The 26,930-nt window shown below is 44.2% G+C and overlaps 2 protein-coding genes across 4 annotated transcripts in view; one reads left to right on the top strand and one right to left on the bottom strand.

The window, feature by feature from the left end:
• LOC123982815 (sodium/hydrogen exchanger 9-like) overlaps positions 1–26,930 on the bottom strand; it is a 97,094-nt gene that overhangs the window by 56,706 nt on the left and 13,458 nt on the right. Inside the window, exon 2 of the mRNA XM_046068713.1 lies at positions 18,905–19,047. The gene's annotated coding sequence lies outside the window, so the exon portion shown is untranslated. The remainder of the gene's footprint in view (positions 1–18,904; positions 19,048–26,930) is intronic.
• On the top strand, positions 440–26,422 carry dipk2ab (divergent protein kinase domain 2Ab). 3 transcript variants are annotated; one of them, XM_046068781.1, is made up of 4 exons: positions 440–637; positions 6,999–7,887; positions 20,303–20,606; positions 24,176–26,422. In XM_046068781.1, exons 2-4 carry the CDS (start codon positions 7,234–7,236, stop codon positions 24,520–24,522), a joined length of 1,305 nt encoding a protein of 434 aa, XP_045924737.1. In that variant the 5' UTR covers positions 440–637; positions 6,999–7,233; the 3' UTR covers positions 24,523–26,422. The 3 variants fall into 3 exon arrangements, with proteins under 3 accessions (XP_045924737.1, XP_045924742.1, XP_045924727.1); XM_046068786.1 differs by having other exon boundaries at positions 440–648; XM_046068771.1 differs by having other exon boundaries at positions 440–918.

The following is a 26,930-nucleotide window of genomic DNA, read 5'->3' as shown; positions in this document are numbered from 1 at the left end:
TTTTCAAATGCCAATTAGTGTCAATCAGTTTTGCCCCTGGGCAGCAACATTAAACACTGAACTTAACACCCGTTGATGCTATTACACATGCTGGTGATGATGGTGAAAGTCTAGCGTTCAACTGATTGTATTGTCTGATAAAGAAAACAAGAGGTTGTTGTTGTTTTTTTTCATGTAGCCGCTTTAGGCTCACATTTTCAGCATGTTTTCATTAAGTTGCACCGCACTGTAATCTAAGATAAAGTTTAATTTTAGACTATGTTGCTCTTTTCCATAAGAGATTGCCTTTTAGGCTGATGGAGGCGCAGAGAAATAAATAGAAATTTGGGCAAACTTTGCTCTCGGGGGCGGCGTTTCAGGCCAGACGCGACAATATTAGAATCATCGCTTAGCAACCCCGGCCGTAAACCGACAGCGGGTGTCGTAAAAGGTAAAGAGGCTGGTGTTGAAAAGAGTCGAAACAGATCCCATTGTGGTGTTGGAGAGGAGTGAACCGCTGCCTGAGAGAAGAGGAGAAGAGGCGATTTCGTGACCATAAAGAGACTCGTGATAAGCGGACAGACGTGGACGTGAATGCACAACACAGACGCTGTTGCCCTGTGTGAAGAGGACCGCGTCGTCCAGCCGGATAGAGCCGGTATATGAAGAGTTAAGACTCGACATCCCAACTGTTTATTTCGGCAGCTAGCAGGCTAGCTGGCTAAGATACCTATGTGCTAGAAATGGGAAGCCCGTGTGAGTTCGCATGATAGAGATCTTCGTCGAGCTTGGAAAAAGCTGTTTTGGGCTTAGATATCGTCGGCGGTGATTTAAAGTATCCGTCGCCCGCCTAGTAAGTCGCCGCAACTTTGAAGAATGATGTCAACTGAGCGCTAAGCATTTCACTACTACAGACCCGGAGAGGGAAAAGTCATACAGGTTTGTTTCACAGGTTTTTTCTTCTCCGCTCGTTGCAGTGCGTGTTGCACTAAGCCTTTAATAATGTGAATAGTCACAATGAATTGAATGAGTCGCTTGAACTTATTTATTGTAGCCTCGACTTGAAAGGGTGAGTAAAGCTGTTTTCTGTCTGTAACGTTATTAACATATAAGAGCATGCTTGACACTTAAAGCGTCACTGTTGCTACCACAAAAATAATTAAACGATTAGATAAAATACCAAACGACAGAGTTTTCTAGAAACAAACCCTCTTATCAGGTTCCCACAACCGCTGAACGATGACAAAAGTTTGTTATTACTGTTAATAGAGCTGCTTCTGCTGTTATTTTTGTTATAATAGAAATGTATTTGCCATCTCAAAAATGACCGTCTTTCTTTAGGTAGTTGTGTCTGTCATTACAGGACATTAGTCGTGTCCATCGCAGGTACCTAAACACTACTTAATTTTGACTACAAAACATAATTCACAAAGCTGCAATGGAGTGTCATCATGCAGAGCTGCTGTGCAGCCAGACAGATATATGATAGTCCCTTAAACCTCTAAACATATATTCCTTTTGTTTGGATGCAAAACCTGTTAACTTATTGCAACATCATTGTTGTTAAGAAGGTATTGGTTTGCTTGAGGCACCATTAATATTTTTAGATTTGGTCATTAAAAGCATTTTCACACGTTTTGCAGTGCTTCCCAATTTTTTGGCACTGTAGGTTTTGACTACTCAAAAACAGCGTACCTCAACAGGTTTCCACTTGATTGCCAACTTGATTTGGATTGATTTGCTATGGATTTGTCTTCCTTGTTGGCGTGAGCAAGCAGCAGGTTGAGCAATTTGCCCCATCATACAGAAAGGCTCAGGCGATTAAAATGAAAGCGTAATTCGCAATAATGGCTAAATTGACTTGACTATGAGATTACTGCGATTGTACGCTCTTTGCAAACTTCTGCCCTTGATTTCTTAAAGGGAAAAATAGATTACCACAACACTTGTACTGATTGGTCCAGGAAAGGCTTATAATAAGTCCCAAGGAATTTCTCCTTACAGTGTAATGAATAGAATAGGCTGCTTAGAATAAAGTTTTCCATATCAGGAGTCTAATTGTGGAGCCTTTCTGCAAGGTTAGTTGACAAGGGAACTATGAAAATAGACCAAGACACTTTAGACGTTCTGCTGGTGGTTGATTTCAATGTTTCTCAGCACTCAGCAGGAGAACGTCTTGTAATTGTAGCGTAAAAGCTCCCATAGGAGTGCTATATTTTGAGTTTTTGATGTCCAAACTCACCAAAGCATACTCCAATAAAGCAACAGATTGCGCTACATTAGGAACAACCTGAAATGAAATAATAAATGTCTGGCAGGTAATCAATTTTATCCCCTCCCACTCCAAACACATTTCCCATTTGTTTCAAACTGAAGTTTGTTTTGATGGCTTGTTTTATTCAATCAGCTCATGTGTAGCTTCACTTAGATTAGACTTAGATTTGTTTTTGCAGTAGTATTAACACGAGATTTAAATGTCTGACAACTTGTCAAACTTCTACGGAGCGATGCCGGCTTGTGGAATTGCGCAGCTGTTTAAATTTAAACAAAATATGTTATCAGCTGAAGAATCCAGAGCAAGACTTCCCAGCTCAAGTGTGTCCTTCCAAACAGCTGCGGCAGTTTGGCGCCACGCAGATAACATTGATATTCTCATTAAAACCTCTAGCGTTTGGTCCGGGCCAGAGATGAATGGACTAATGTTAGCGTGGGGAAGCTGCTAATTAGTGCTTACATTCTGAGGACTCAATTTTCCATTAGGCGTGCGAATGTTACTGTCATTTGTATCTATCCATCACTGTCTATGTGTTTGCTGTACTGAGGCAATCCGACTGTGGCTGAATGTTTTTGTGATCAAACATTATTGACTCCCTCAGTCGATAACCTTGGCAACAGTAGTTCCTCTCTCCAGCTAGAGCCGCACATTGCAATGGAGGAGGGGGCGGGGGTCAGAGGAGGCTTTTTCCGAGCTTTGAGTAGGGCTTGGTGGTAATGCCGGCGGCCTCTGGGGGTAGACGCGCTCATGTGTGTGCGTTTTGTGCACATCTATTCAGAGATGGAGAAGTGCTGCTCTGTATTCAAGTGATCTCTTTCCGTTCAGTTTCATCACAAGAGCAATAACTCAAAGTTTCTCTCACCTTGCTGTCCACCAGCTCGGGTCATATCTTTCCTCTCTCTATTTTTCCAACTCCTCCACTGTGTTCCTGTCCCTTTCACCACTTCCTCTTTGCACTCTCTCTTTTGCATTTCCAGTGAAATTAATCAAGCATGTTCATGTGTGGCCTGACTTCATTATATCATAATGAAGTTTAGCCTCAGGTGCACTGAAGGAAATGGGTTAGCCAGACAGTAGCCCTGCCCTCGTACACCATTATCTGAAAAGCCAGTTTTATACAATGACTGTGAAGATTATTCAAGAAGGAAATTTCCTTTTCAACCCCCTTCTTTCTTATCTGGGTTATTCTGTCAAAATCTAAGTTTAATAAAAGTTGAAATATTAGGATATTACGATGTCATCTGCCTCTGCCTCGACCTTTGCCATTCTGTTTTAAGCCAACATGGGGCCGATTGCTTCATCTTGCGCCTTTTCTGTCCCAGTAATGAGCCATTTTGCGGCTCTTAACATCTGCCAAACTTGGAACATTTTGAATGCGAGACTCATCTCCCATGCATGAGGAGTCAGGCATCCTTTGATTTGCCCTCTTTTCTTTGCTTCTCTTTCGAAGCGCTCACCGCAATACTTTGTAGACTTGAGTACGCTGAAAAACTTTCTTACCCCAGTTTTGGCAGCGGCTGTGTATGATGAAAGGTAATTTGGTGCTTATTCTAAACATCATTATCCTCTTGGTATTGTGCATCCCTCCTCCTCGTAGAGTGCAGAAGGAGCAGAGGAACTGTGGGGGGGCACGGAGATAGAGGAGGGGGGCCTAATTTAAAACACGAGTCTTCTGTGGGCACAGTGAAGTTTGTCCAAAAGAAAACACTGCTTTAAATTTGACCCTCTATTCCAGTGGGTAACATCTGTGTTAGAATATAAAGCATCTGGCTGTAATTTAGAGCTTTAAGTGAACTTTCCCCTTGTCAAAAACCTGAGTAGGCAACCTTGCCATAGAACTCTATGTCCTGTTAAATAACTCTCAGCCATGGGGTGGCAATTCAGGAATCGCGTGAGTTAAATAAAAGGTTTTGCTGGTGTACATTTCACAAGAAACAGTCTAGGGGGGTAATTACCAGGGGAAAATATCCCCGTCCTAAATGACCATGTCATCCTTCCAGTAAAGCTGAGTGTTTTGGTCTCATTTGCACTATTACCCTGTGCGTAGCGGCGGCAGGCTATAAAAACTCTAATCTAGTAGCATTTCAATTGTTATACTCTTTTGCTTCATGCTAAACAAAAGTACAGGATCAAAGACCAACCATCGGTGGTAGGTTTGTGCATTTCATTGTCATACCCTGACTGTCTCCCACATTAACAGAATGAAAACACAGTGTATATTTTATCCTTTCCCTCCAGCAATTAGCAACCGTCACTGACATAATCCAGGTAACGCAGCATAGGTAATTAGGCCTAACTCTTTCTCTGGAGAGGACGAAGAAGCTATGTATCCTCTCCCGTGTCAGTCGCCAGCTCATGCATCTCATTACTCGGCAGTGTCTAGGTCTTGCATCGGGGCTTGTTCCAGCTCGCCCTGCCTCTTTTGTGGCCTTCCCTAGGGGATGATGAGGTGATCTTCTTCTCGACCTGGTTGAGGATGCCTTTCGTCCTCAAGCCCTTTGCTGATCCCAGTTCAATCTCGTATCTGCTCCCAAGATCTTGCAGCCGCGTCTGTGCCGTGACTGCCTGTGTCAAATGCTAAATGGAACTTGAATTGAAAATCTTGTAGCCCCTGGATATTCTGTTTTCCTGTCAAGCAAGCCGCGCCCTCTCGCTCCCTGTAGCACAAGGCACACATCCATTTTCACTCCTGTTTGAAATTGTTTATATTAGTCATACAGACTTTGTTTCTTTATTTCCCATCTCCCAATCTGTCTTCCTTTCCCAATTTAATTCAGATATCTTGTAGAATTTGAATGAATTTTTTTCCCCCCAGACCCTATTAAATGATTGTGTTGGTGTTCTGTTTAGCTCTTTCTGAATGGGTGCAGCTGAGATCTTATTTGGTTATAGTCCATTAACCACACTGTGATTGTGGAAGTCGGCTCAATGTGGACCTACAGTTTCTTTATTTTCCTCGCCCAATGAAAAGCATTTTTTGACTGTTGCATGACAAATGTTTTTTTGTACAGTTTTGCTTCTGACATTTCACAGGTTAATGTGGGCATGAAGTGTTATATTCAGAAAGGGTGCACTAAATTATTTATTCATAAAGTCTGAAATTACCATTATCATTATGCTTCATAATGATAGAATGAAAAAATAAATATGTGTCGTCCCATGTCTTGGGAAATTGTGACAAAGCCATTAAGATTTACAGGAGCTATTTTGTTTAATACAGAGTTCAAATGATTTATCATTGCTTCTGTTTCTTAGATGTTAAGTAAGGCTGTCACTCTCACTTTCCCTGTCTTATTTATGGTACACTGCTCACTGAGTCACATTTAGATTTGCGGTGCGAATAGGGGGGAAAAAAGCATGAATCATATTTCCCTTTTCCTTTAAAAAATATGTAGTTCAGCTGTCTGTAGTCCTCCCCCCCCATTAGGATATGGTCTATTTTTACATTAGTGATGTTGGCCTGATCTGCTCGAGGTATTTTCAGACAGAGGGGTGTGTGTGTGTGTGTGTGTGTGTGTGTGTGTGGTAAGAAGTAGTGTATTCAGCTTCTTATCTGACACTCCACAGCCGCACATCTCTCACAACCGCTGCTCTCTTGGCTGCCTCTAGCCCCCGCGTCTTTCCAGATCTCGGCCACTTCGATCTGAAGGCAAAATGCTAGGAACCCATCGACACGCACGCTAATCACACTAGTGAGCCTGCTCGTTAGCCATGCCCTCTCAAGTCAGCTGTGCTAATAAGCATGTCCTAATGAGCTCTAATTGAGGATAGCTAATTTGCATGGCCAGAGTCATTGTCTTTCTTAAAGCGACTTATAAGACTTACAAGACTCACTGCTAAAAGGCTGATTGGAGGTGTGTTACATGGGCGGACTATGGGGGAATTGGGAGCTCTAACCATTCCCTTCTCTGCCGGCATCGATGTGCCTAATGGAGGTATTCATAGATTCTTTTTTTCCCCCCCTCAACCACGGACGTTATTTTAGCGACACCAGCCATTTTCAAAGAAACAACTTCAAAGCATGATTAAAACGAAACAGGGCAACTCTGATCAAAGGTTAAACTACGCACAGCGTGACTCTTCACAATGCACAGTGAGATTCCTCCATGTGAAGCGAGATGGGGGGGGGGAGAAATCAAGAATTCTCTGCTCAGTGTATCTGTTGAGGTATGCAGACAGCGTGTTATTTTGCTGTGCATCAGAGGAAAAGTGATGGATACTTCTGTAGCTACAGAGGGATGGCCTCTGAGGAATCATCCTCAGAGTGCAACTTATTTTATTTATACTAGGAGAGGATGTTGTACATTTCCTCTTAATTTGATCACTGACACTTTATTTTCCCCTTTTCTATATTTTTATTTATCTATCTTATATTGGGGAGAGTATACACAAAATTATTTCCCAAAGAGAAAGCGCTCAAACAGGCACAGGCAGGTTTATTGCATTGGCTGTGGGCCATCTCATTTCTGCTCAAAAAGTAATGAAATCTCACAAATGACCCAAGCAATTCAAATTTGTGAGACAATTTCATATGGCAGAGACAGTGCTTCTTTGTTTTATAGGAGGGAATCGTTCGTTAGAACTTTTGGTGTTCAAGTTGCAAGCTAAGCAGAGGGAAAAAAATAAATAACTCCTTTTCACTTGTCCACGAGAAAAGTGGCAATTTTGCTGTTACGCAATGTAGCCTTTTTGTATTTGCCCTGATGTAATGAGTTCCTCCCTCTCTTTCTTTGCTTGATTTCAGGCCTGCTGGCACGAGGTTGCACACAAACACCAAGAAGAAGAAGAACATGACTCACAGGCCTCAGCCAGAGACTGGCACGGGGCAGATGTGCCAACCCCACCCCATCGCGCCCCTTTAGAATCTACCCCGGTACAACATGAGGCATTGAGGTTGGCTCCCTGACGATCATCTCAATACCTCTCCTCTTCCCTATCCCTCAAGAACCCCCCCTCCCCCTCCCTGCATTGTCCCCATCATGCTGCGCTTCCTGCCTCTCAAACTTGGCCGCCTGTACCGCTGTCTGAAGCTCTTACTGGTGGTGGGATTGTTTGTCATCTTGTTGATGAACACCCACAACCTGTTCGCCTCCTTCCAGAAGAATGAGCTCACTGACAGACGCTTCATCAACCTCAACAAGTGTCCCGCCTGCTTTGGCACCAGCTGGTGCCGCAAATTCATGAACGGCCAGGTGTCCTTTGAGACCTGGGGTCGCCTGCGATTCCTAGACGTTTTCAATGTCAAGAATGTTTACTTTGCTCAGTACGGCGAGCCCAGGGAGGGCACCCGCCGTGTGGTGCTCAAGCGGCTCGGCTCCAACCAGGAGCTGGCTGAGATAGACCAGAAAATCTGCAAGAGGGCCACAGGCAGGCCGCGCTGTGACCTCATCCAGGCAATGTACAAGACGGAATTTTCCCGGATCAATGGCGATGTTCGCCTGCTCACTCCAGAGGTGGTGGAGGGCTGGTCAGATCTTGTGCACTGCCCCTCTCAAAGGTTGCTGGACCGTGTGGTCCGCAGGTATGCTGAGACCAAAGACTCGGGCAGCTTCCTGCTAAAGAACCTTAAGGACACGGAGAGAATGCAGCTGCTCATGACCTTGGCATTCAACCCGGAACCACTCGTACTACAGGTACCGTCTGTTTCTCAACACCGTGTGTTTAAATGACAGGAGCTGTTTAAAGTGTGATACTTTTGAGCGAGTGATGTTCTTTATTTTTGTTGTGGAGTGTTGTTTGACTTTTGCAGTCTTTTGAAGAAAATGTTGCATCTTGATAAAGAGGTGTCTGTCAGCTGATGTGTGGCACCAGGTGTTTTCACAGGAGTTGATAAGCCACGGTTCCTGGATTACCTTTGCTGCAAAGAAGATAAGAGCATCGGTACATAGCAAGCCAGGGTGTTGGCCCGCAAAGCCCCCAGTAAATTACAGGGTGGGAATCCTCCTTTTCCTTCCTCTTCCATAGATCTTAGACAAGCCATTACACCCTCCCTAAACTCTAGGCTGCTTGGCCACTATCTGGAGCACGAATGTTCCTCTGCTTAGAATAGAGAAGGATTTAAGAGCTGTGGCCTCCCAAAAGATGAGAGATTTTGGCTGACGGCAATACTGCATATTTAACACTATATATGTAGGGCAGTTTTGAATTATTCAAGGATGCATCTGTAAACGGTCCACATTGTTTTTTATTTTAATATACGTCCACTGGAATGTCCACTGTATTCTCGTCATTTGTGACAGCATGTGGAGGGAGCTCTCTGACGGGGCTGCTAAGTGGTATCAGCATAAATATTCTTGATCCTTCACCAATCTTAGAAAATAAGAGCTGTCTGTATTTCTGCTTTACAGTACAAAAAAACCCTAATAGGTAATTGAAATGACCAACTTTAAAGGGGCTGACAAGAACTGTTGTAAAGAACATCTTGCGCTTTTTGAGGCTTCTGATGTTTAGTTTTGATGAGACTGACAGAATGAACACTTTCATTTTTAATAAAGTTGAAATAAAATTAGAAATCTTGAATTTGACAGAGTAAATTTATCGAATGACAAATGCTGCTAAAATCAAAATGCAACTTTTTGTCTTGTTTTGACATCAGGTTAGGAGTAAAATCAAAACCACTTTCTATCCTGTCTCCCTGCAAGGCGAGGCAGCCATACTGTATATCATATAAGCACTATCCACATTTCCATCACTGATTTTTTCAAATAGCCAATCAATTTCAATCTGGCATTGGCCGCGTCTCACAAGGGGACACAACAACATTGTTCATGGCCTGTGTAGACATTCAATAACTGACCTCCAACCCCCCCTGCTACACATAGAAGCTCACACCTCCAGGCATTTCGGGGGACAAAAGGCGAGATCAGCCTTTTAGGCCGTCAATCTATAAAATCTGATTAGCCGTGTGTGGTCGCTTGACCTCCTCCCCCCTTTCCTCCCTTTCTCCTCGTTTCTTTCTTATTAAGTCTTTCTTCTATCTGTGTCATCCTCCTCTGTATTTTCCTGCGCGCTTGTGTACGCTTCACAAACTCTGGCCAAATAATTCCATCAGTGTTTTTTTTAATGCCATTATGCCCCAGTTCAGAGGCTCTGTGAATCACCCCCTCTCATCCTTTACCTTGCGCACACACAGATACAGACATCACACACACCAGCACATCGTGCATTGTCCACAGCTCTCTTCCCTCCCTGCTCCATGTAGCCTTCGCATGTTTACAGACACTCATGAATTGTTGATCTCATCTTCAACTTGTGACCTGTGCGCATAAGAGAGAATGCTGTGCATGCACCATAGATAGGGTTATTCGTCTGGATATCAGATGAAGAAATGCGGCAGACGTCTAGGAGAGATGCCTTGACTTTTCATCAGCATCACTGAACTCAATAGATGAGGAGAAAATTTGCTGAGAGACTGAGAGACCCTATACACAAGGCTGGGCAGCAGTAGACCATAAAGAAGTAATGGCGTCTATAGAGAGTGAACAGGAGACGTGCTTTACTACAGCACCTTGGTCTCCTTTTATGCCAGAGGTTAGTGCCACTACGTGGGGACTGGTTTAAACAAAAGGTAGAGGAATGTGGGCTCAGGTTTATGGCCAGTTATTTAATGAAACCTGATCCTTATTTCAACCATTTATCACTCTGCCTTCTTATCCGGCCTGGAGCGATGCTGCCTTTCGCCTGGCTGTAGTCAAACACCTCTTGCTGTGTCAGTCAGTGTATAATTTAGCTTTGCTATATTTAGTGTAAATGATTTCCTGCTGTCATTGGTTGCCAGTGATGTGGTTTTGGGCTTTTCTCTATCTCTTTTCTCTGGCTTCATACAGTTAAATAACGGCAATAACATTTCTGCCGTCTGTTCAGTGAGCTGCACTCTTGCTCTCTTAGAATGGCTTCTGTTTCCAGTCTTTTGAAGCCACAGGCAGTAAATCGGCCCTGTTGCACTATGAGAAACCAGACCTTCTCTGTCAGTGGGAAACAATCTGCTGTGTTGTTTCAGGTCTGGCCAACAATGCGTTTTCTGTGTACGCTGCAGTACACACACACACCACCCCCACTCCTCTGTCACGTGGAAGACCATTTGTCTTTGGGGAATAAATATTTTTGGAAGACAAAATGACGACAGCCGAACAAGAAAATCCTTGTGCAATGAGAGGCACCTTATGCAACTTCATCTGTTTTCTGTCTTGTTTCCTCTTAACCAACGCTGTTTTTCTTAAGGTTTCACAGATAAGTTGGGCTGGAGAGGTTTCTCTGTTGCTGTGATAAATTACATGTGTCAAAGGGGTGTCTCTTTGCCAACCAGAGAAATTCCATGATGCTTTTTAATTTGACCTCTTATTACATAATAATATAACATGGTTTGCATGAAAAGTGCATTCGGTGTCGTCCTTGGCTTCTCTCCCTCTCCCTCCTTGGCCCCCTCCATAGATGACTCATTGATTCATCAGGTGATGGTTGTGTTTGATGGAGTACATCTGGCCCAACCTTTTAAATTGGTTCGATTTAGCCTACTCCTCCTTTCCAAATGATTAAGCTTGGTGAACTAGCCAGAAGCATGTGACTGCGCTTGCACCCTTTTTGGTCCACAGCTCTGTCTTGCTCAGTGAAGCTGAGAATAGGATGTGACAGGCCTGTGGGGTTAACTCAGCCATCTCCTCTGTTCTCAAATCTGTCTCTCTCACAGACTGCCCTCTCCGTCTTTTCTTTGACTGTCTTTCCCCACCTTCCACACATCAACCTCCTCCCTCGTTCAACACCCCGCCCTCACCTGACACAAGAGATGTTCTCGTCAGAAGGCATGAACCTCTCGCGCAACGCCGTCTTGTCTTTTTCCCAGAACACAGACGTCTCACGCTGATGTTAAATCGGAGAAGAGGCAGGAGAGAGAGAGAGAGTGAGAGAGAGAGAGATTAGATGATTGACCTTATCTCCTATTCCCCCCAAGATTTTTGACAGCCACGTTTTAACGCAAATGTGAAAGTAAACATTCACAACGGTTTGAGCAAACACATTAGCAGCTTGTTTGAATTTTTTTAAATGGGGGTGGGAGGATTGCCTCTTTTTAATGAGGCTCTGCATAATCTATTACGATGCTCATCCACTTTGGGGAAACTAAGCCAAAGTAAATAGAATAAATTCAGGGTTTTCCTGGTGCAAAGTGAGGTAAAGGCAGTACCTCAACTGTGACCCACTGCACTTTGACTTATTTGTAATAGGAAAATACATTTAACTGCATGAGGTCATAAGCAGATCTTTCAACCTGCCTATAACAGCTATCAGTCAGAAGATCTTATAACTAATAATTGAAAAAATACAGTGATTTAATAAGTTTTAAATTAAATAATGACTAGTCAAACAGTAATTATTACAATGTTTTTTTACAGTCAAATGCAATGAAACAGCCCTGGAATAAATCTTGTTTTTATGACATTTTTTCCACGGTGGTCTATTGTGAAATTGTACTTTTGCAAGCTAAGATAGATTGAGTACATGTTCAGAGAATGTCTACACTAATATAAAAACTGTCCTTATTGCCCATATAGTTATGTTTTGGCAAAGGACGCACAGAATTTGAGCCCTTATTTTGTCTGTGCAGGAAAACAAACTGAAATCGCAATCTTATGGTCTGCCTTTCTAGGTCATGCCTCTTTTACAAAGAGGATCAAAGCCTGTTTTGTTTTTAGTTTTATTTGTTTCTTTTCAATTTAATCACAGACACTGCATGCTTTCCCGGCTTAAGTGAGAGCCTTCTGTCTCTAAGGCCGGCTCAGTGGCTGAGGTCCACCGGTAAATAGTATTTAAGTTGCTAGTCTGTGATTAGAACCTTTTGTTTTTGGGGTCTGGGGGATTGTGACGCTCTTAACACATAAGAGAGGAGGTTGTGTACGCCGCTTAACCCTGCTTCAAGTGCTCCCAAACCCCCTTTCATTATTCTTATAGGCCTTTGTGTACAGACTGAATCCTGTTAGGATAAGACAGGGAGTTATCTGGGCCCAACTCCGCTCTTTTGGCTGCCCTCGCTGGATGGAGGCCCTGGTGGAAAGGGGAGAAGAGAACGAGGAGGCGAAGAGTTGGAGGGTTTGTGTGAGTGTGTGTTGTACAAGCCAGGGTCTTGTGGTGTTTTCCCCCATTTGAATGAGCCAGACTGCTCGTGTTACCATAATCCTTTCTCCCTCTCTATACACACACACACACACACACACACACACACACACACACACACACACACACACACACACACACACACACACACACACACACACACACACACACACACGACAGCTGTGTTTGGTTAGGTAAATGCCTGTGCCCTCACGCTCATCCCACCCACCAGCTCCTTCTTTAGATCCCCCCCACCCCAGCTTCCTTCTGTTACAGCCTAAACCCCAACCTACGTTACATCCAGCTCATGAAGATGCAGTTCTGCAACGTTTTAGACTCTAACACCATTCACAACTCTCCCTGGGCCCCTTTTAAGATGGCCGATATGGATCAGTAACGAGTGGCTCTTTACTGTACCGTGTCCCCTGGAGAGCCTAGGGCCTACTGTTAGAGCATGAATATGCTTTTTAGCAGTCTGCAGTAATAAAATTGTCCACTGCATTAAAGCGTCAAGCACCTAGTTCCTGTCAGAGAAAATATGAGAGGTCAGGGATACTCTGTAGCATCGTCCAAGTCTTAAGCGTTTACACCCTTGAAATTAGTAAAACAACTTTTATTAAATCAAACTCCTCACTGGAGTGTGGATGTTAAGGAATCTGGTCATAGGCTGTTAAGTCATGTGAAATACTTAATTGCTCCTTGTAGGAGAAATTCTGTGTTTGTCTTGTTCTGCGGAGAGGTTTGAGCGTAGGGTCAATGATGGCAGTCTCCCTACTCACAACGCAACTCAGCTGCCCCCTGATATAATTGGCGCCTGCTCTGAAATACACAACCCTTGATGTAGGCCTCAAACCCACAAACTTGGCCTCAGACCTGAGGCCGAGCTTCACTTGCGTTTCATCCCCAGCCATGTGGGCGGCAATACCACCTAGACTGAGTCAACACCACTGCCTATGACTTAACACATTCCTCATCTTCCAGTGGAGGGGATTTATGAGGTGGCCCCGTGCACAGGGGCTCAGGCTCAGGTTGGCAAAGGGTTTCAGCTATCAGCTAGCGGTGGAGTGTTTACTAGCAACCCCAAGCTGCACTGTCCTGTGCTCTGATTCTCTCTCTATACAAAGCAGGGGCCTGCAGAACTAAAAGACCTAGCTAACCCATTTCTATCACTGCTCGGCAGTGCTCACTGAATTATGTGCACGTTTTTTGCTTCTGTGCTGCATACACCGACTGTACACGGCCTTACCCGGTCTAGCTGACCTCATTTTGTTATTGGCTCCGACTTCTCCATGCACACACACACACGCACCCCCAGCAGATCTTTCTAGTTTCAATTTTCTTCATTCAGTGTGTGTGTTTGTTTTTTTTTTTCCTGTTTCCAGTTGCCGGCTCTACACACTGTGACTTTGCACTCTTTGAACCGCATGTCTGGTAAAGAAAGAGGCCGGGCCTATTCTGAATTCAGATATATACACACTTAACAGTCTCCGTCTGTCCCTAGTCTTCTTTCTCCTTTGTAGACAGACACACACATGCTCTCCTCAGCCTAATGCTCTGACTAGGCATTTCCTTCTGGAACTGACAACATCACTACCCTCTATTGCAGGTTTTAGGGGGTGGGAACAAAAATAGAGAGGGGGAAGCAGGGTTAGCAGGAGAAGCAGCAGCAGCAGCAGCAGCAGGAGACTAGAGCAACAGAGAAGAAAAGGATAGCGCCATGTGTGCCAGGATGAGGAGTTAGCGCCGGCTCCCGTGTGGGGCCTGAGCTCTCGCTGCAGACCAGCCGACTGGATTTTAAACTTAAATGGCCAGCAAAATGCCAGACGGGGCTCACCACACATCCTCCAGACACACAAGGTCAACGGGAGAGCTGCACAGAAAAGCGACATGTTTTTTTTATTTCAAGTCCGGCTTGGCAGCCCCAGCCTTGCGGAGCAGATGTGACTCCTTCTTAACGCTAAGCCCTGTTTAATAAACAGGCTGAATAATGTTCATTTTGCAACATCAGGGTTGAAAGGGTTGGGGTTTTATTTATTTATTTTTTTTTGTTACTGTTGTTGTCTGACTAAATGCGTCTGTCATGCCACACTTCCGCAACTTTACTGTTTGATCCCCGGACTCTTGACAAGTCCTGTCCCAACTCGTTTGCTGTGAAGCGGTGGTGTTTTGTTGAGGATAGAAAATGTTGAGAATTTACCACACCCTGCTCGGGGCTTTAACAAGCTTCACACTTGAAACACGTCTGTGGCAAGCTACTCATTTCCTTCTTGCTATAAGTAGTTGTGGTTGCAGGATGAAGGCAAGGTTCCTTTTTTTTTTTTTTTTTTTTTTTTTTTATTAGTTATTTATTTTTTTCCTCTTCTTTTTTAAATCTTGCATTTCTAAAGGCAGCTCTGTGTGTCCGTGTGGGTGGGTGGGTGTGCATCTGTGCGTATATGCGGGCTTGATGGACCAGTGTTCTTTGCAGACCAGCCAAGGCAATATCTTGGGAGCCACTCATGTTTACTCGGCCTGTGAATAGAGGTTGTTATCAGCCCTGGTCACGTTGCATGTTCTCATTCACATGCACTAGGATACAGTTTCACACAGACACAACAAACACATGCACACACACACACACACAAAGAACCCCTTTGGAGAACACACACACACACACACACACACACACACACACACACACACACACACACACACACACACACACACACACACACACACACACACACACACACAAAAATGCCCACCCCCTCCCCCTGAGCAGCCCAGTAGAAGGGCATGTCTTTGTCAGCAGATGTCAGGACGCAGGTGTGTGTTCCTGTGCCTCTCGCTCCACTCGTTTCATCCTCTTCTCCAGAGGCTGCCCATTTGTCTGTGGCCCTGTTTCATTTCAGCCCTCTCCAATCTCCCCCCAAGAGGATGCCAGTGTGTCTGTATCACAGGGAGGGAAGTGGAAAGCACAACCACACCCCCACCTCCCGTCAATGCTACTGTAGTGGACCAGCACAACCTTTAAGATTAGATTAGTCAGGCGTGGGCCTAGAAGTCACTGTGAGGTTGTCTTTAATGAGACGATTCTGTTGGTCTGTTTTCCGCCCTCGCTTTCATTGTGTGTCTCGAGCCAAGCTCATTATTTCTGTAACGCTGCAAGAAATTCTTGCAAAAGCTGTGTATGGAAAATAAGAAGAACATTTGGCACCAAGTTTTGAAAGTTAAGCAGGACATAAAAGGTTTTTAGCCAATGACAGGAACAAGTAGTGTAAGACATTTTTTTTTTTTTTTAAAGCGGTAAAAGTCGCTGGGATGTGTCATTGGCAGTTCTGCACCCTCAGCATTTTTCAATAGCATAACATTATTGGGAGACGACTGGTAAAATTCACTACCTGTGCAGTACCCACACATGCAAGCACGCGCACACATACAGTACCTCCTGAGTCTACTTAGAGATAGTGCAGTGGATGTAACATTAGGCTGGGCTTTCCAATTTATTTCACCCCCCTCCCTCAACGCCTCATTGCGGACGTTAATGACTTCTACAGAGTAACCGTTTAAAGAGTGCTAAGGGAGAATGACTGGTGGGACACATGGGGTATTTATCAATTTCTGCAATAGGCAAGTTCGAATCCAAAGCTCAGGTGCCAACTTCCGTGTGCCTGCCAGCACTGTTCAATAGTTCTCGCCTTTAAACTTATTCCATATGATACTTAAACATAGAAAGCTCATGAAAATGGCAACCAAGTATCAGTTGTCAAGACCTGGGTAATTGATGCAGCGCAATCAAGCCTGTCAGAGCAGTGAATGTGCGACATTTATGTTAAGAACCACGGACGAAGGCTGGACAGACTTGAAGGCGCTCGCATAACAGTCGTTGACAGTGTATGAAAGTAGCCTTGGGGCATTCATCCTTCTCCTCCCTCCCATCAGCCATCCCTCCATCTGCCGTCGCTCTACTTTTGCTCCCATTCAGGCTGCAACCGGACAACAAAGCGAGAGACGTGTTTAGCAGGCAGGTCTTTGCTGGTTTATTCCTCCTGTCCACTAGAGCGGAGAAGTGAAAGACAGTGTTTGTCTCTTCTGTTTGCGCGCTCTCTCTCTCTCTCTCTCTCTCTCTCTCTCTCTCTCTCTCTCTCTCTCTCTCTCTCTCTCTCTCTCTCTCTCTCTCTCTCTCTCTCTCTCTCTTTTTGCTGCTGCTTTCTGCCCCCCCACCCCCCCGTTTTACAAAGCATGGTTAGCCGTAACATTGGACATGCTAAGTTTTGTCAACAAGACCAAGAGCCGCTTAGATTTGCAGCAACATAAAGCGATCTGAGGTTTGAATCTGGGTCAATGGGAAGCAGGCCTAATAGGGATGTACCAAAAACTGATCAGGTTCAACGTAATCTTTTCCATACCAACTTCAGAAATTAGAAAGCCATTTTAGATATTTAGCCTGTTCAGTCTCTAATCCTAAAATCTCTTATGTAGGATCCCTTTTGGCAAGCAACATCTCAGTAGTCTGAGATTGTCTCCTTTCCAGCCAGTACTCAGTATTTGGGAGTGCTGTCAACTCACCGTGACGCTTTTGTTTCTTATGCCGCATTCAGACCAACCACGAATTTTCGCCTCGCGACGCTTTCCTCGCGAGTACATTCGCTGCAAGTGTTCACACACAACACGAGAAGGCCATTTTAATGTGAATAAATACAACTCGCCATTACTACAACTGTATGAACCCAAAGTAAACATTTTGCTGTGAATAAATGGCAATAAACGGATTAAACTGATGCCGAAATAACTACAACATGATGCAGATTTGTTAAACATATGAATTCATGCTTTGTCAGGTCTGCCAGCAAGATAGCAGGACAACAACTTTTAAAATGTTTGTTTTCTGAATGGAGTTCGATCAGGGCTATGCTATGCTAACTTAGTAAAGTACAGTGATAGCTGGAATAAAGTTACAGACACGTTTTCTGAACTCACCAGGTAGTTCAACCTCCTCGCTTTCTTTTCTCAAAGTAATGTCCAGTTTTGTCCGGTTTTTATACAAATATGAAGTCGTAGTCCGACAGAGCTAACGACGCTAACAACAACACTGGAACCGGATGTGCATGGAAGCTAGGTGCTGAGAAGCTCCAGTGAAGATAAATCAGCGTTAAAATCTAAAGTAAAAAGATAATTTAATAAAAGCAGTTTACTCCGAGCTCCTCCCGCGAGTAAACTACGTAGTTGTCAGAACAGAATCCGACAGACTATGGGTGTTTATTTGTCCAGTGGTTGCAGTGCTGCTCCCTGCTTCTCTCCCCGGCCAGCAGTTTTTCAATTCCCCCGCTCTGCCTGGCATTCTCCACACATCGCTCTGAAGCTTTGGTGACGTACAGACACTCTCAACACTGATAGGCTATCGCGACTCAGCGTCATGCGACTTCTTTTCTTGAGTTGAAAATATTCAACTCACGCGAATTCCTTCGCGTCGCCGGCCCCGCCCCCTTCATGTCGCTTCACACCACCCGGCAGGAAATTGCAGCTCTACGCGTCTTTGCATTGACTTTGTATTTAAACTCACCGCCCCGAACGCTCGCTTCGCTTTTGGTCTGAAAGCATCATTAGTATGCGCTGGAATTTTTGAGACATGTCTACTACTTCAGATTCCTCTTGTCAAGTTTTATATATCAGAAAATGCCATGTAAGGCTAATAAACCAATAGTTTTTGGGGAAGTTGAGGTGAGTCATTGCCAAGGATGTCAGGCACAGACAGACAGACTTCCTGCAGAGACTTTTGTCTGGCCCACAATTGATTGGGTCACCTCAGGGAAATGGGCTCGACCGAGACTGCATTGCATGCAACTTATCATTGTCCTCCCCTCTTAGTGGTGGATCTTTCTTTAAACTGATGGGAACAAAAGATACGCCTAAGGTATAGATTTACACCCTGAAACAGACTGTGATAGACTGTAAAAGTGTTATTGTCTGTTTCTGTGTAGATAGTAAAAAGTTGTGAATCATAATTGTTGCATCATCTTCAAGATTATTTGTTGTTTGCCAGTCAAGGACTCCTTGCTTGGCAACCTTAGCCTTCATTTAAAATTGTGTTCAGCTTGTTGCATCTTGTGTCAACATCAGTTGGGGTCCATATGCTTTAGCCTTCAATACACTTAAATTATAGCCAAGTCAGGGGATATAATAAAGGAGCTCAAGAGCAGCATAGGAGTGTCTGAGACAAAAATGTCTCAACACTAGTTAATGGTGCACTCGTGAAACTGCAAATTGCTGCACATCCGTTCACTGAGCCACAGATTCTTTTGTCACACACACCTCCTCAAAGGCACAGTCTCTATGTGGCAGGAGTCCAACTGTTGTCTTTGAGCTACGACAGCTGTGTAGCTGACAAACGCGCGGTGGTAAATGTATGTTTTTAAATAATTTGTATTTCATTAAAGTTTAAAGGGAATTAGGGCAGCCACGCATATTTAAAATCCACCCCTCCTGACAGAAATTGAAGGTTGGTGCAGTATTGAATTACAACAAATGTAAAGTGAAACGCAATGGTCACAGTGGTTCACACTTTACCTGCAGTTACATGATGGTTCCGTGCCATATCTCCGATGCAGTTGGGTTTCAGAAAGGGAGGGCCACTGAGGCTCCTGTGAAACATGAGCGCTCTTGATTCTCTGTCTGTGTCTGTCCAGTGGCAGCCTGCCAGAACCAGCAGCCTAGGAGAGATTTGTTACATAGGAATTGTGAGCTGTTGTTAAGCTAGCATATGGCCCTGTGTTTATTGTAAAAGATGGAGGCCTATGGCAGAGGGGTTTATTGTAAAAGATGGAGGCCTATGGCAGAGGGGTTTATTGTAAAAGATGGAGGCCTATGGCAGGGGGGTTTATTGTAAAAGATGGAGGCCTATGGCAGGGGGGTTTATTGTAAAAGATGGAGGCCTATGGCAGGGGGGTTTATTGTAAAAGATGGAGGCCTATGGCACATGAGCTCATCTCTCTGGGCTGAAGAAAAAATTCATTCTATTATTTTCCATTTAATTTGTCCACTCGTTGAAATTAAATGGACCAGGAGAAAACAAAGTAATGTAGGGAGAGAAGTGTGAGACACCAGAGCTCATGGAGAAAGATGGAAGAGACATACAGAATCCAGCCCTGTAGTTTGTAGAATGAAACTGCGTCCCACCCAACTCACTTATTGTGTGTTTGCCTGTGCAGAAGTTGTCACTTGAGTTGGAGTGATTGCAGATGATGGTGCATGTGTTTCTGTTTTAGTTTGACCTCAGTAAGTATATCTCAGCAGGATTAGGGTATTGTGCCACAGCAGTGATACCACATCCTGCTAGTGGTATTTCCTTGTTGTTATTAATGTGTTTTAACCCTGTAATATACAGCAATTTCTTGTCAGCGTGCCCAAACTGCATTAACTCGGTTAGCCAACATCATGCAGCTGTTTAAACCACCCCACTGCTGCATCACAACACATAAGGCTTTCCTGCTAACTGCTGCTACCACAAATCACCTCCTATCAGTTCTCTGGAAGCACTGGGTTTAGCAGCGTACATCAAGTCATAGCTGTAGGGCTTTAACACCAACTGGCTCTTCTTTTATTAAATTTAATCCATTATACCCAGCGCGGGCTTCATTTCATATGATCCTTTTGGCAGATTTTCAACTATTGTGCTTAGAATTGTGTATCAAAAGTTACCCAAGTCTGCACTTGGCAACTTTGTGTCTGGCATCTGGGATTTTTCCTTTTGGTTCTCTTTATTGAGAAGCTGATTTCTGTGCACGTTAAACAAATATTTTTTGACAGTGTGAAGGTTCTCACCATTCTTGTGTTAGCCTCTGTTTTTCACAGCCAACGGGGCAGTTCTGGTTTTCTTTCAGGCAACTCTATATTACAAAGACTGGCTTCTTTTTATCTGTGTTTTTAAATCAAAGTTTTCTGTTCTCATCTGTTTCTCCATCCCAGAGCTTTCCGTCAGACGAAGGGTGGCCGTTCGCCAAGTACCTGGGAGCGTGTGGGCGCATGGTAGCTGTCAACTACGTGGGCGAGGAGCTGTGGAGCTTTTACAACGCGCCCTGGGAGAAGAGGGTAGACTTGGCGCGTCAGCTGATGGACATCGCCGAGCAGCTCACCAACAACGACTTTGAGTTTGCCCTCTACTTGCTTGATGTCAGCTTTGATAACTTTGCGGTCGGCCCGCGCGACGGAAAGGTCATCGTTGTTGATGCCGAGAATGTGCTCGTGGCAGACAAAAGGCTGATCAAGCAGAGTGAGTGGTAACGTCAGTCATTACCTGAACACGTGCTCTGTGTGTGGGTGTGTGTCCATATGTCTGTGATTAATGCCTTGCATATCTTATTCCCCCAGTTGCCATGACAATTCGTCTTTGTTCACAAACACCTGCGTATCACACATTTTAAACGTTACCACCTCTGGAGCTGTGTTAAAAGAGACATGCCGGTCATTTGTATAGGATAGTATTTACATGAACACTTTCTTAACGACTACTTCCCACTCAAAGTAGTATGGAGCTGTCGTTGGTGGTTTTATACTTGTGTAAGATTGGTGCGCCTCTAAAACTGCAAACTGATAATCATTAATTGTATCATTCATTGGATCATAACATGTCTACCCATGCACTGGTTGTGCCTCCTCTCCATCATCCAACTGTTTATCACAGACTTCCTCAAAAGCCAGGATGTGATTCAAACACTGACCACACCTTGAATTCTGTAGAAAACACAGCACTTTGTCAGAAATATATCTGCCAACTGCAGCTTATGAGGCAGTGACGAAGGTTCGGGGGTGTGGAAAGGTCCCTAGGGATAAACGGCTGTGGGCAAATCTGCACATGCTCGAGGCCTCCTCTCTTCTAAGAATACACTCCTTCAGCACCCCTTCTGCCTCCGACACTTTCGTCCCCATCAAAGCAAAAATCATTTGGATAACAAGCCATCTCCGCTGCCCTAGTTTTTTTTGCCTCTCAGAATAAACCTCATAACAAGGACAGAGAGAGCTATACATCACACACTCAGCGTGGCAGTTTCCTACCGCTCAGGCCCCCTTCCAAGGGCTACTTCAAAGAGAGGGACGACCACCCATTCGGGCTCTTAGATCTGTCCCTTCCTGCAGAAATCCCATTAAAGTGATAAACTGTTGTTTCGCTAGGTGTTCAGGTTCCACCATTGTGCCCTTTGACAAATATGAAGTAGTGTCTGTGAGTGGGTGGGGCTTGTTTACTACATTGTTTACCACAGGTTTAAAGGGTGGCGTGAGGATAAAAACTTGGATTTAGGGTTGGGTTTAGAATTAAAGTAAGGGTTAGGCCTTAGGCACTTAGTTGTGATAGTTAGGGTAAGGGGCTAGGGAATGCATTTTGACAGTGACTGGTTCCAGGTGTGTGGTGTAAAGGGGAACTATTGTGATGAATTTATCCAGAGGTAAAGTGCTGCTCTGCCAAATTATAACATCTGACACCAGAAAACCGAAAATAGATGTTCAACATGTCAAGGTACTCCAACATGCCTTTGTGTATATTCACCCTGTTGCCAATAGCTGCAATTTTCCACCCTGTTACAGTAGCCCTTTGCAAGTCCCGAAGCACAAACCAGGTTGAGACTCCCTTTGTCAGAGAGGTTGACAACTCAAGCTGCTTACCCTGGCCAGTCAGAGTTTAAGCCTCAAGAATGTTTACGTGCTCCCTGTGTGTTGGATCTGTTTGTGTGTGCGTGCCAAGTGCCGGCGCAGCAGGAAGACGAGGGATGACTGCTGTAATGAGTATTACGAGGTCACAGCCATGTGTCGGACAGCAGAAGGAAATAGGCGCGGTAACCTCCCAAGGCTCCACAAGCAGGGAATCCAATCCCTACAATTAGAGCCTGAGATTGAAAGCAAGTTAAAGTGCGCGGCGCGAATCTCATCAGTCTAAACTGGGGCCACTTGATTTGCAAATCAAACACGAAGAAAGTTCACGCGCAGTTCCACCCTCTTGTTACTGGCATCCATATGGATGCGGCGAGTTTCGGCAAGATAAAACACATGCTGTGTTCAAGTTGTGCCGTGTGTTTGCACAGTCCAGTGGTGCGAAAGGAACCATTCCCCATCATTGAGTTTATAGCGTTTTGAGGATGGTTTCACCCCCAGTGGTTTTTGGAAACACATGCTGTATAATGTAACACACACTTCACTCACTCTCATTCTCTTCTCCCTCTGAGACGCTCACCGACTTACACAAACACACACAAATGCAACAGCACTTGAAACACTCGCACACGCGCTGGCTCTCTATTTCTCTCACATTCAAGAATGCACTCTAACACAGGCATGCATTGTTAAAACCGGCTTGTACTCTTGAATGCCACTAGTAAGGCTTCGCTAACAAGCATTTCAGGGCCAATGTCCCTTCTCTGTGTAGCGCTGGGAAGGCAGGGGAGTGAGGTGAATGTATACAAGTCCAACCTGAGCTCCTTAACATGGAAGGTACCGGATACACGGGAGACGAGAGTCTAGGCAGCCTACCTTGTCCACTGCTCTCCCACTCATTTGAATTGGAAATTTCATTTTGCTTTGGAAATTTTCTAGCTTTGTTACACTCACGCCAGCAGTAAAAGCGGAACAGAGGGGATTGTGGTGCAAGTAAATAGACCTCAGACTTCTTTTAGCTTTTAGTTGAGTCTCAGAGTAGTTCTTCTGCTGTGCTCATCTTCGTCCTTGAGTATGAACCTTCTCCTCCCTCCTTGTTCTTTTTAGGCGTTCTGTCTGACGTGTGTGTCTGTCCATTAGTGCAAGTGAACAAGAGTGGGACGCCCTACTGATGCCATCTGTCAATCAGCACTGAGGTGTGATGCATGGCCAGCTCTGAAACATTAATTGCTTTCACCTCACCTTGCTGCGTACATCTTTTTTATATATATATATATATATATATGTGTGTGTGTGCGTGCGTGTGCGTCGTGGCACGCGTATGCAGGCAGATCCATCTTCATCACCCGCACTGATTGAGGTTGATGTGCCCCCCCCTCTTCAGGGGGCCACAGGGGCCCCTTCCTAACAGGGCAGTGCTGGATTTTTGATTGAGTTGTTCTGATGAGCCAGAGGAGAAGTGCATTACAACGCTGATACACTGATTATGTGTTTGCATCCTCTGGGTCGCCCCCCCTCCCAACAATGTTATTGATCTGCTTTTTAATGCACAACCCAATAGCTCTCTCATCATGCCAGGTTATTTTCTCTGCTCCCTCCTTTCCCCACAGAATCCCTCTAAAGAGAGAAAGCAACGTGAAATGAGCTAGAGAACAAATTTTATTTGCTCAATAAATCTGGAAAGTGGTTCATTTCTGTCAAATGAAACGGTAGATAAATTGTTTAGCTGTGTGCTTTGAAAAAGAATTTCCTGTTAGCGCCCGCGGGATGTCAAAAGTGGCACCTCGACCCTGCAAGCCTCTGGTCCAAGTTTTATTTTTTTTCTTGGGTAATAATTTGCACAAACCTTTGAAAAATAGCTATTCTCCATGTTCAGATGCAGTCAGACAGTTGGTTGTAATCACTTTGCTTATGTTGGTGAAAAATGCTCTTACTACACAGGAAAAGTAGCCATCTAAAATGTAATCTACAGGCTGGTTTGATTTTCATCAAAGTGTCTAAGACATATCCCAGACTTTTTACATATTCACCTCATGAAGGTTGTAAGCACCAGGGTTATGACCCAATAAATGCTTTTATATATTTGAAATGAATGTTGTGCACCTAAGACTATTAATAGCACTGACAAATTTTTTTTATGATCAGTGTGTTTTTATTGCGGTGTGTTCATTTAACTGTCTCTCCGTCTCCCTGCAGACAAGCCAGAAAGCTACGACGTGTGGTATGAGAGCCGTTTTGAGGAGTGTGACAGGGAGGCCTGCCTGTCTTTCTCTAAGGACTCCCTTTGTTCCAGGGTCACTGTGGACCACAACTACTATGCTGTGTGCCAGAACCTGCTGTCGCGGTATGCTACGTGGCGGGGCACCACTGGAGGCCTCCTCCATGACCCCCCCGCCCACATAGCTAAAGATGGACAACTCGAGGCCATGTTGGACGAGTGCACCAGACCCAAAAAGCGGTACGGCCGCTTCCAGGCGGCCAAGGAACTGCGCGAATACCTCACACAGCTAGCCGCCGCTTCTTACTCCGCTACGGCCAGGTAATGAACGGAGACGGCGTTAGCCCGACGCACTGAGAGACTGGATCCTGTACTCTGTATCTCCGGACTCTTGAGATCCTGGTTCTTGTACATGATGTCATTCTCTCCCCTTTGTGCACTGGATCAGGAGAGTGTTAGAGGTCTTGCATCAGGCAGTGTAAGAATCAAACTTCAAAGCAGATTTGTTAAAGCTCTGGCTTTAACCTGACTTTGCACCCCGTGTGAAAGAGCAGTGTGGCGCTAAGAGATTCTGCTTAGAACCAGAATAGAGGTAACCTTTCCTCTCCCAGGGTGGGCTGCCCTCCTTGATGGGGGGTAGGTGAAAAAGGGCTCTGGTAAACGCATCCCTCACTGGACCTAGGCTAACGCACACTAGGGCATTCAAGCCGCAAGAACAGCAACAACATTACACAGCCCTGACCACATCCATCCTCCTGTTCACTCCTCAATCCATCAGAACTGATGTTTCAGAACATTGAATCTTAACACCTGTTTCATTTTGCCCCCAGGATCTCTTGGTTGTTTTTTTTTTCAGGGCTGAATTTAAGTAGATTGGTGCGTTTACATCCTTGCTGTGCCATGGCTTCTTTTTTTTTCTCTCTGTAGCATGGCTGCAGGGAAGGCAAAGGTAGCATGAATCTCTTACTGTCAGGCAGCGGAGATTGCCAAGCTACAGCAGGTAGAGAGGAGAGGCAGAGGGTTGTGGGGTTTTGTTTTGTTTTGTTTTTTTTATGCAGGAGAAAAAAAGAAAACCCTTGACGGCTATATAAATCTAATTTCCTGCTACTCCAATCAATCACTTGATTTCCAGGATTGTGGCAATCATATATGTTTGGGGGTTTTTTTTAGTGTTGTTCTTCCCTTCTTATAGGAAACAGAGGGTGTAAGACTGCTGCACATAGGAAAAGGAATGGAATTGGACAGTGGTGGTCCCTTGATGCAGATGTGCCTATACCAAAGAGGCTATATATAATAAGAACCCGGAGCAGTACAGAGTGACAGCACTTTTCCCTCCAGTTGTTCGCCACTAGAGCTGTCCAAAGGAACCGTAATGTGTAAACAATCGTAAATGAGCTGGCAGCCCATCCTCCGACCCCCAAAATCAAAGATTGGGCGGAATGTCACATAACCCCTCTCTGCTTTGTTAACCTCCCATACGACTGATAAATGATGATCAGATAGGCTTAGACGTGTTTTTCTTCAACAAGGTCAAAAACATCTTGACTAAATGAAAGTGGGGAAAATGAAGTGATACTGAAGAGGACTGGAAAACCACAGTTTAAAAAAAAAAATTAAAAAAAGCATAGTAGTGGCGTCCAGTGCCAATTCTTTTTAAATGTCTGTAATCAATCCTGTTGTGAAACTTCTCCCACTAGTGTTGCGTGCAGTCAGCTCTATCAAGTAAATGTTTAAAAAATTAAATGAAGATATCCTAAATTCCCTCCTTACTCCACAACTGGCATCTGACCTGCACTTTAAAAATTTGCAGCCCAGAATTCTTTTTGTTGAATATTTAAACGCTCAGCACCACTTAGAGGTTTGGTTGATTTTACACTCAGTGGACCAGCGAATTAAAGCATGATCACAAATATAAAGGCTCATTTGGGAATGGATTATGAAAGATCTTGCTTGAATAACCTTAAAAAAAGAAGAAGAAGAAATCCCCTCATATGTTTTTGTATGTCATCTGTCTTGATATTGTGAATCAGACGCTAAATGCCCAGTGGAGTGTTGTGTAGCACAGTCAATAGGCAGGCAAATAATCAAGTAAATATGAGCCACTCCATCTACGGGGGAAACTAGAAAAGCACAGCAGTTGCTTTTTTTGGCCTTCTGCGAGACCCGGGGAGCTGACGTGACTCTGTCAGGCAGGAAAAGCAATAAAGAGAAGTTTGGCTGATGGACCTTCTGGTTTTTTCCTTTTGTTGTGTCAGAAATATTTCTGTTTTCCCTGTCTGGAGGACGTTAAACTTGGAGGGATTTGTACGTGCGTGACTAACTGTTCACTTTTGTACTGTAATATTTCTTTTGAGTATTGATATCAGCATTGTCTGATTTTTCCTGTGCCTTTCATTCAAAAGTTGTATTTACAACTTTTAGTGGGTTTAAATAATGAAATAAATGAAGATATATAAATATATATATATACATACGATACATATATATGTGTGTGTGTGTGTGTGTATGTGTGTATATATATATATATATATATATAAATAGATAGATATATTCACTTCCGATCTGTGTGGACTCTTCTTGATCATGTCTGAATCTTTTCATTATTTCCCATGTAAGTTACATTTTGGCTCTAGTTCATATTGCCTTTTTAAAATTGGATTCAGTGTGGCACAGCTGGATGTCAGTGTTTGCCAAATGCAATTCCTTTTTTTCCTCATTCCTCGTCCTCGGTTT

This window comes from Micropterus dolomieu, linkage group LG01 (assembly GCF_021292245.1).
Source record: "Micropterus dolomieu isolate WLL.071019.BEF.003 ecotype Adirondacks linkage group LG01, ASM2129224v1, whole genome shotgun sequence".
Taxonomy (NCBI): domain Eukaryota; kingdom Metazoa; phylum Chordata; class Actinopteri; order Centrarchiformes; family Centrarchidae; genus Micropterus; species Micropterus dolomieu.
Note: the sequence above shows the minus strand (reverse complement) of the source record. Positions and strands in the feature narration are given on the sequence as shown.

What these genes read in the sequence shown, in the direction of transcription:
- dipk2ab (XM_046068781.1), top strand. Translation starts at nt 7,234, where the DNA reads ATGCTGCGCTTCCTGCCTCTCAAACTTGGCCGCCTGTACCGCTGTCTG. An exon ending in CGGAACCACTCGTACTACAG is followed by an intron (nt 7,888 to 20,302) that starts GTACCGTCTGTT and finishes TCTCCATCCCAG; the next exon opens with AGCTTTCCGTCAGACGAAGG. An exon ending in CAAAAGGCTGATCAAGCAGA is followed by an intron (nt 20,607 to 24,175) that starts GTGAGTGGTAAC and finishes GTCTCCCTGCAG; the next exon opens with ACAAGCCAGAAAGCTACGAC.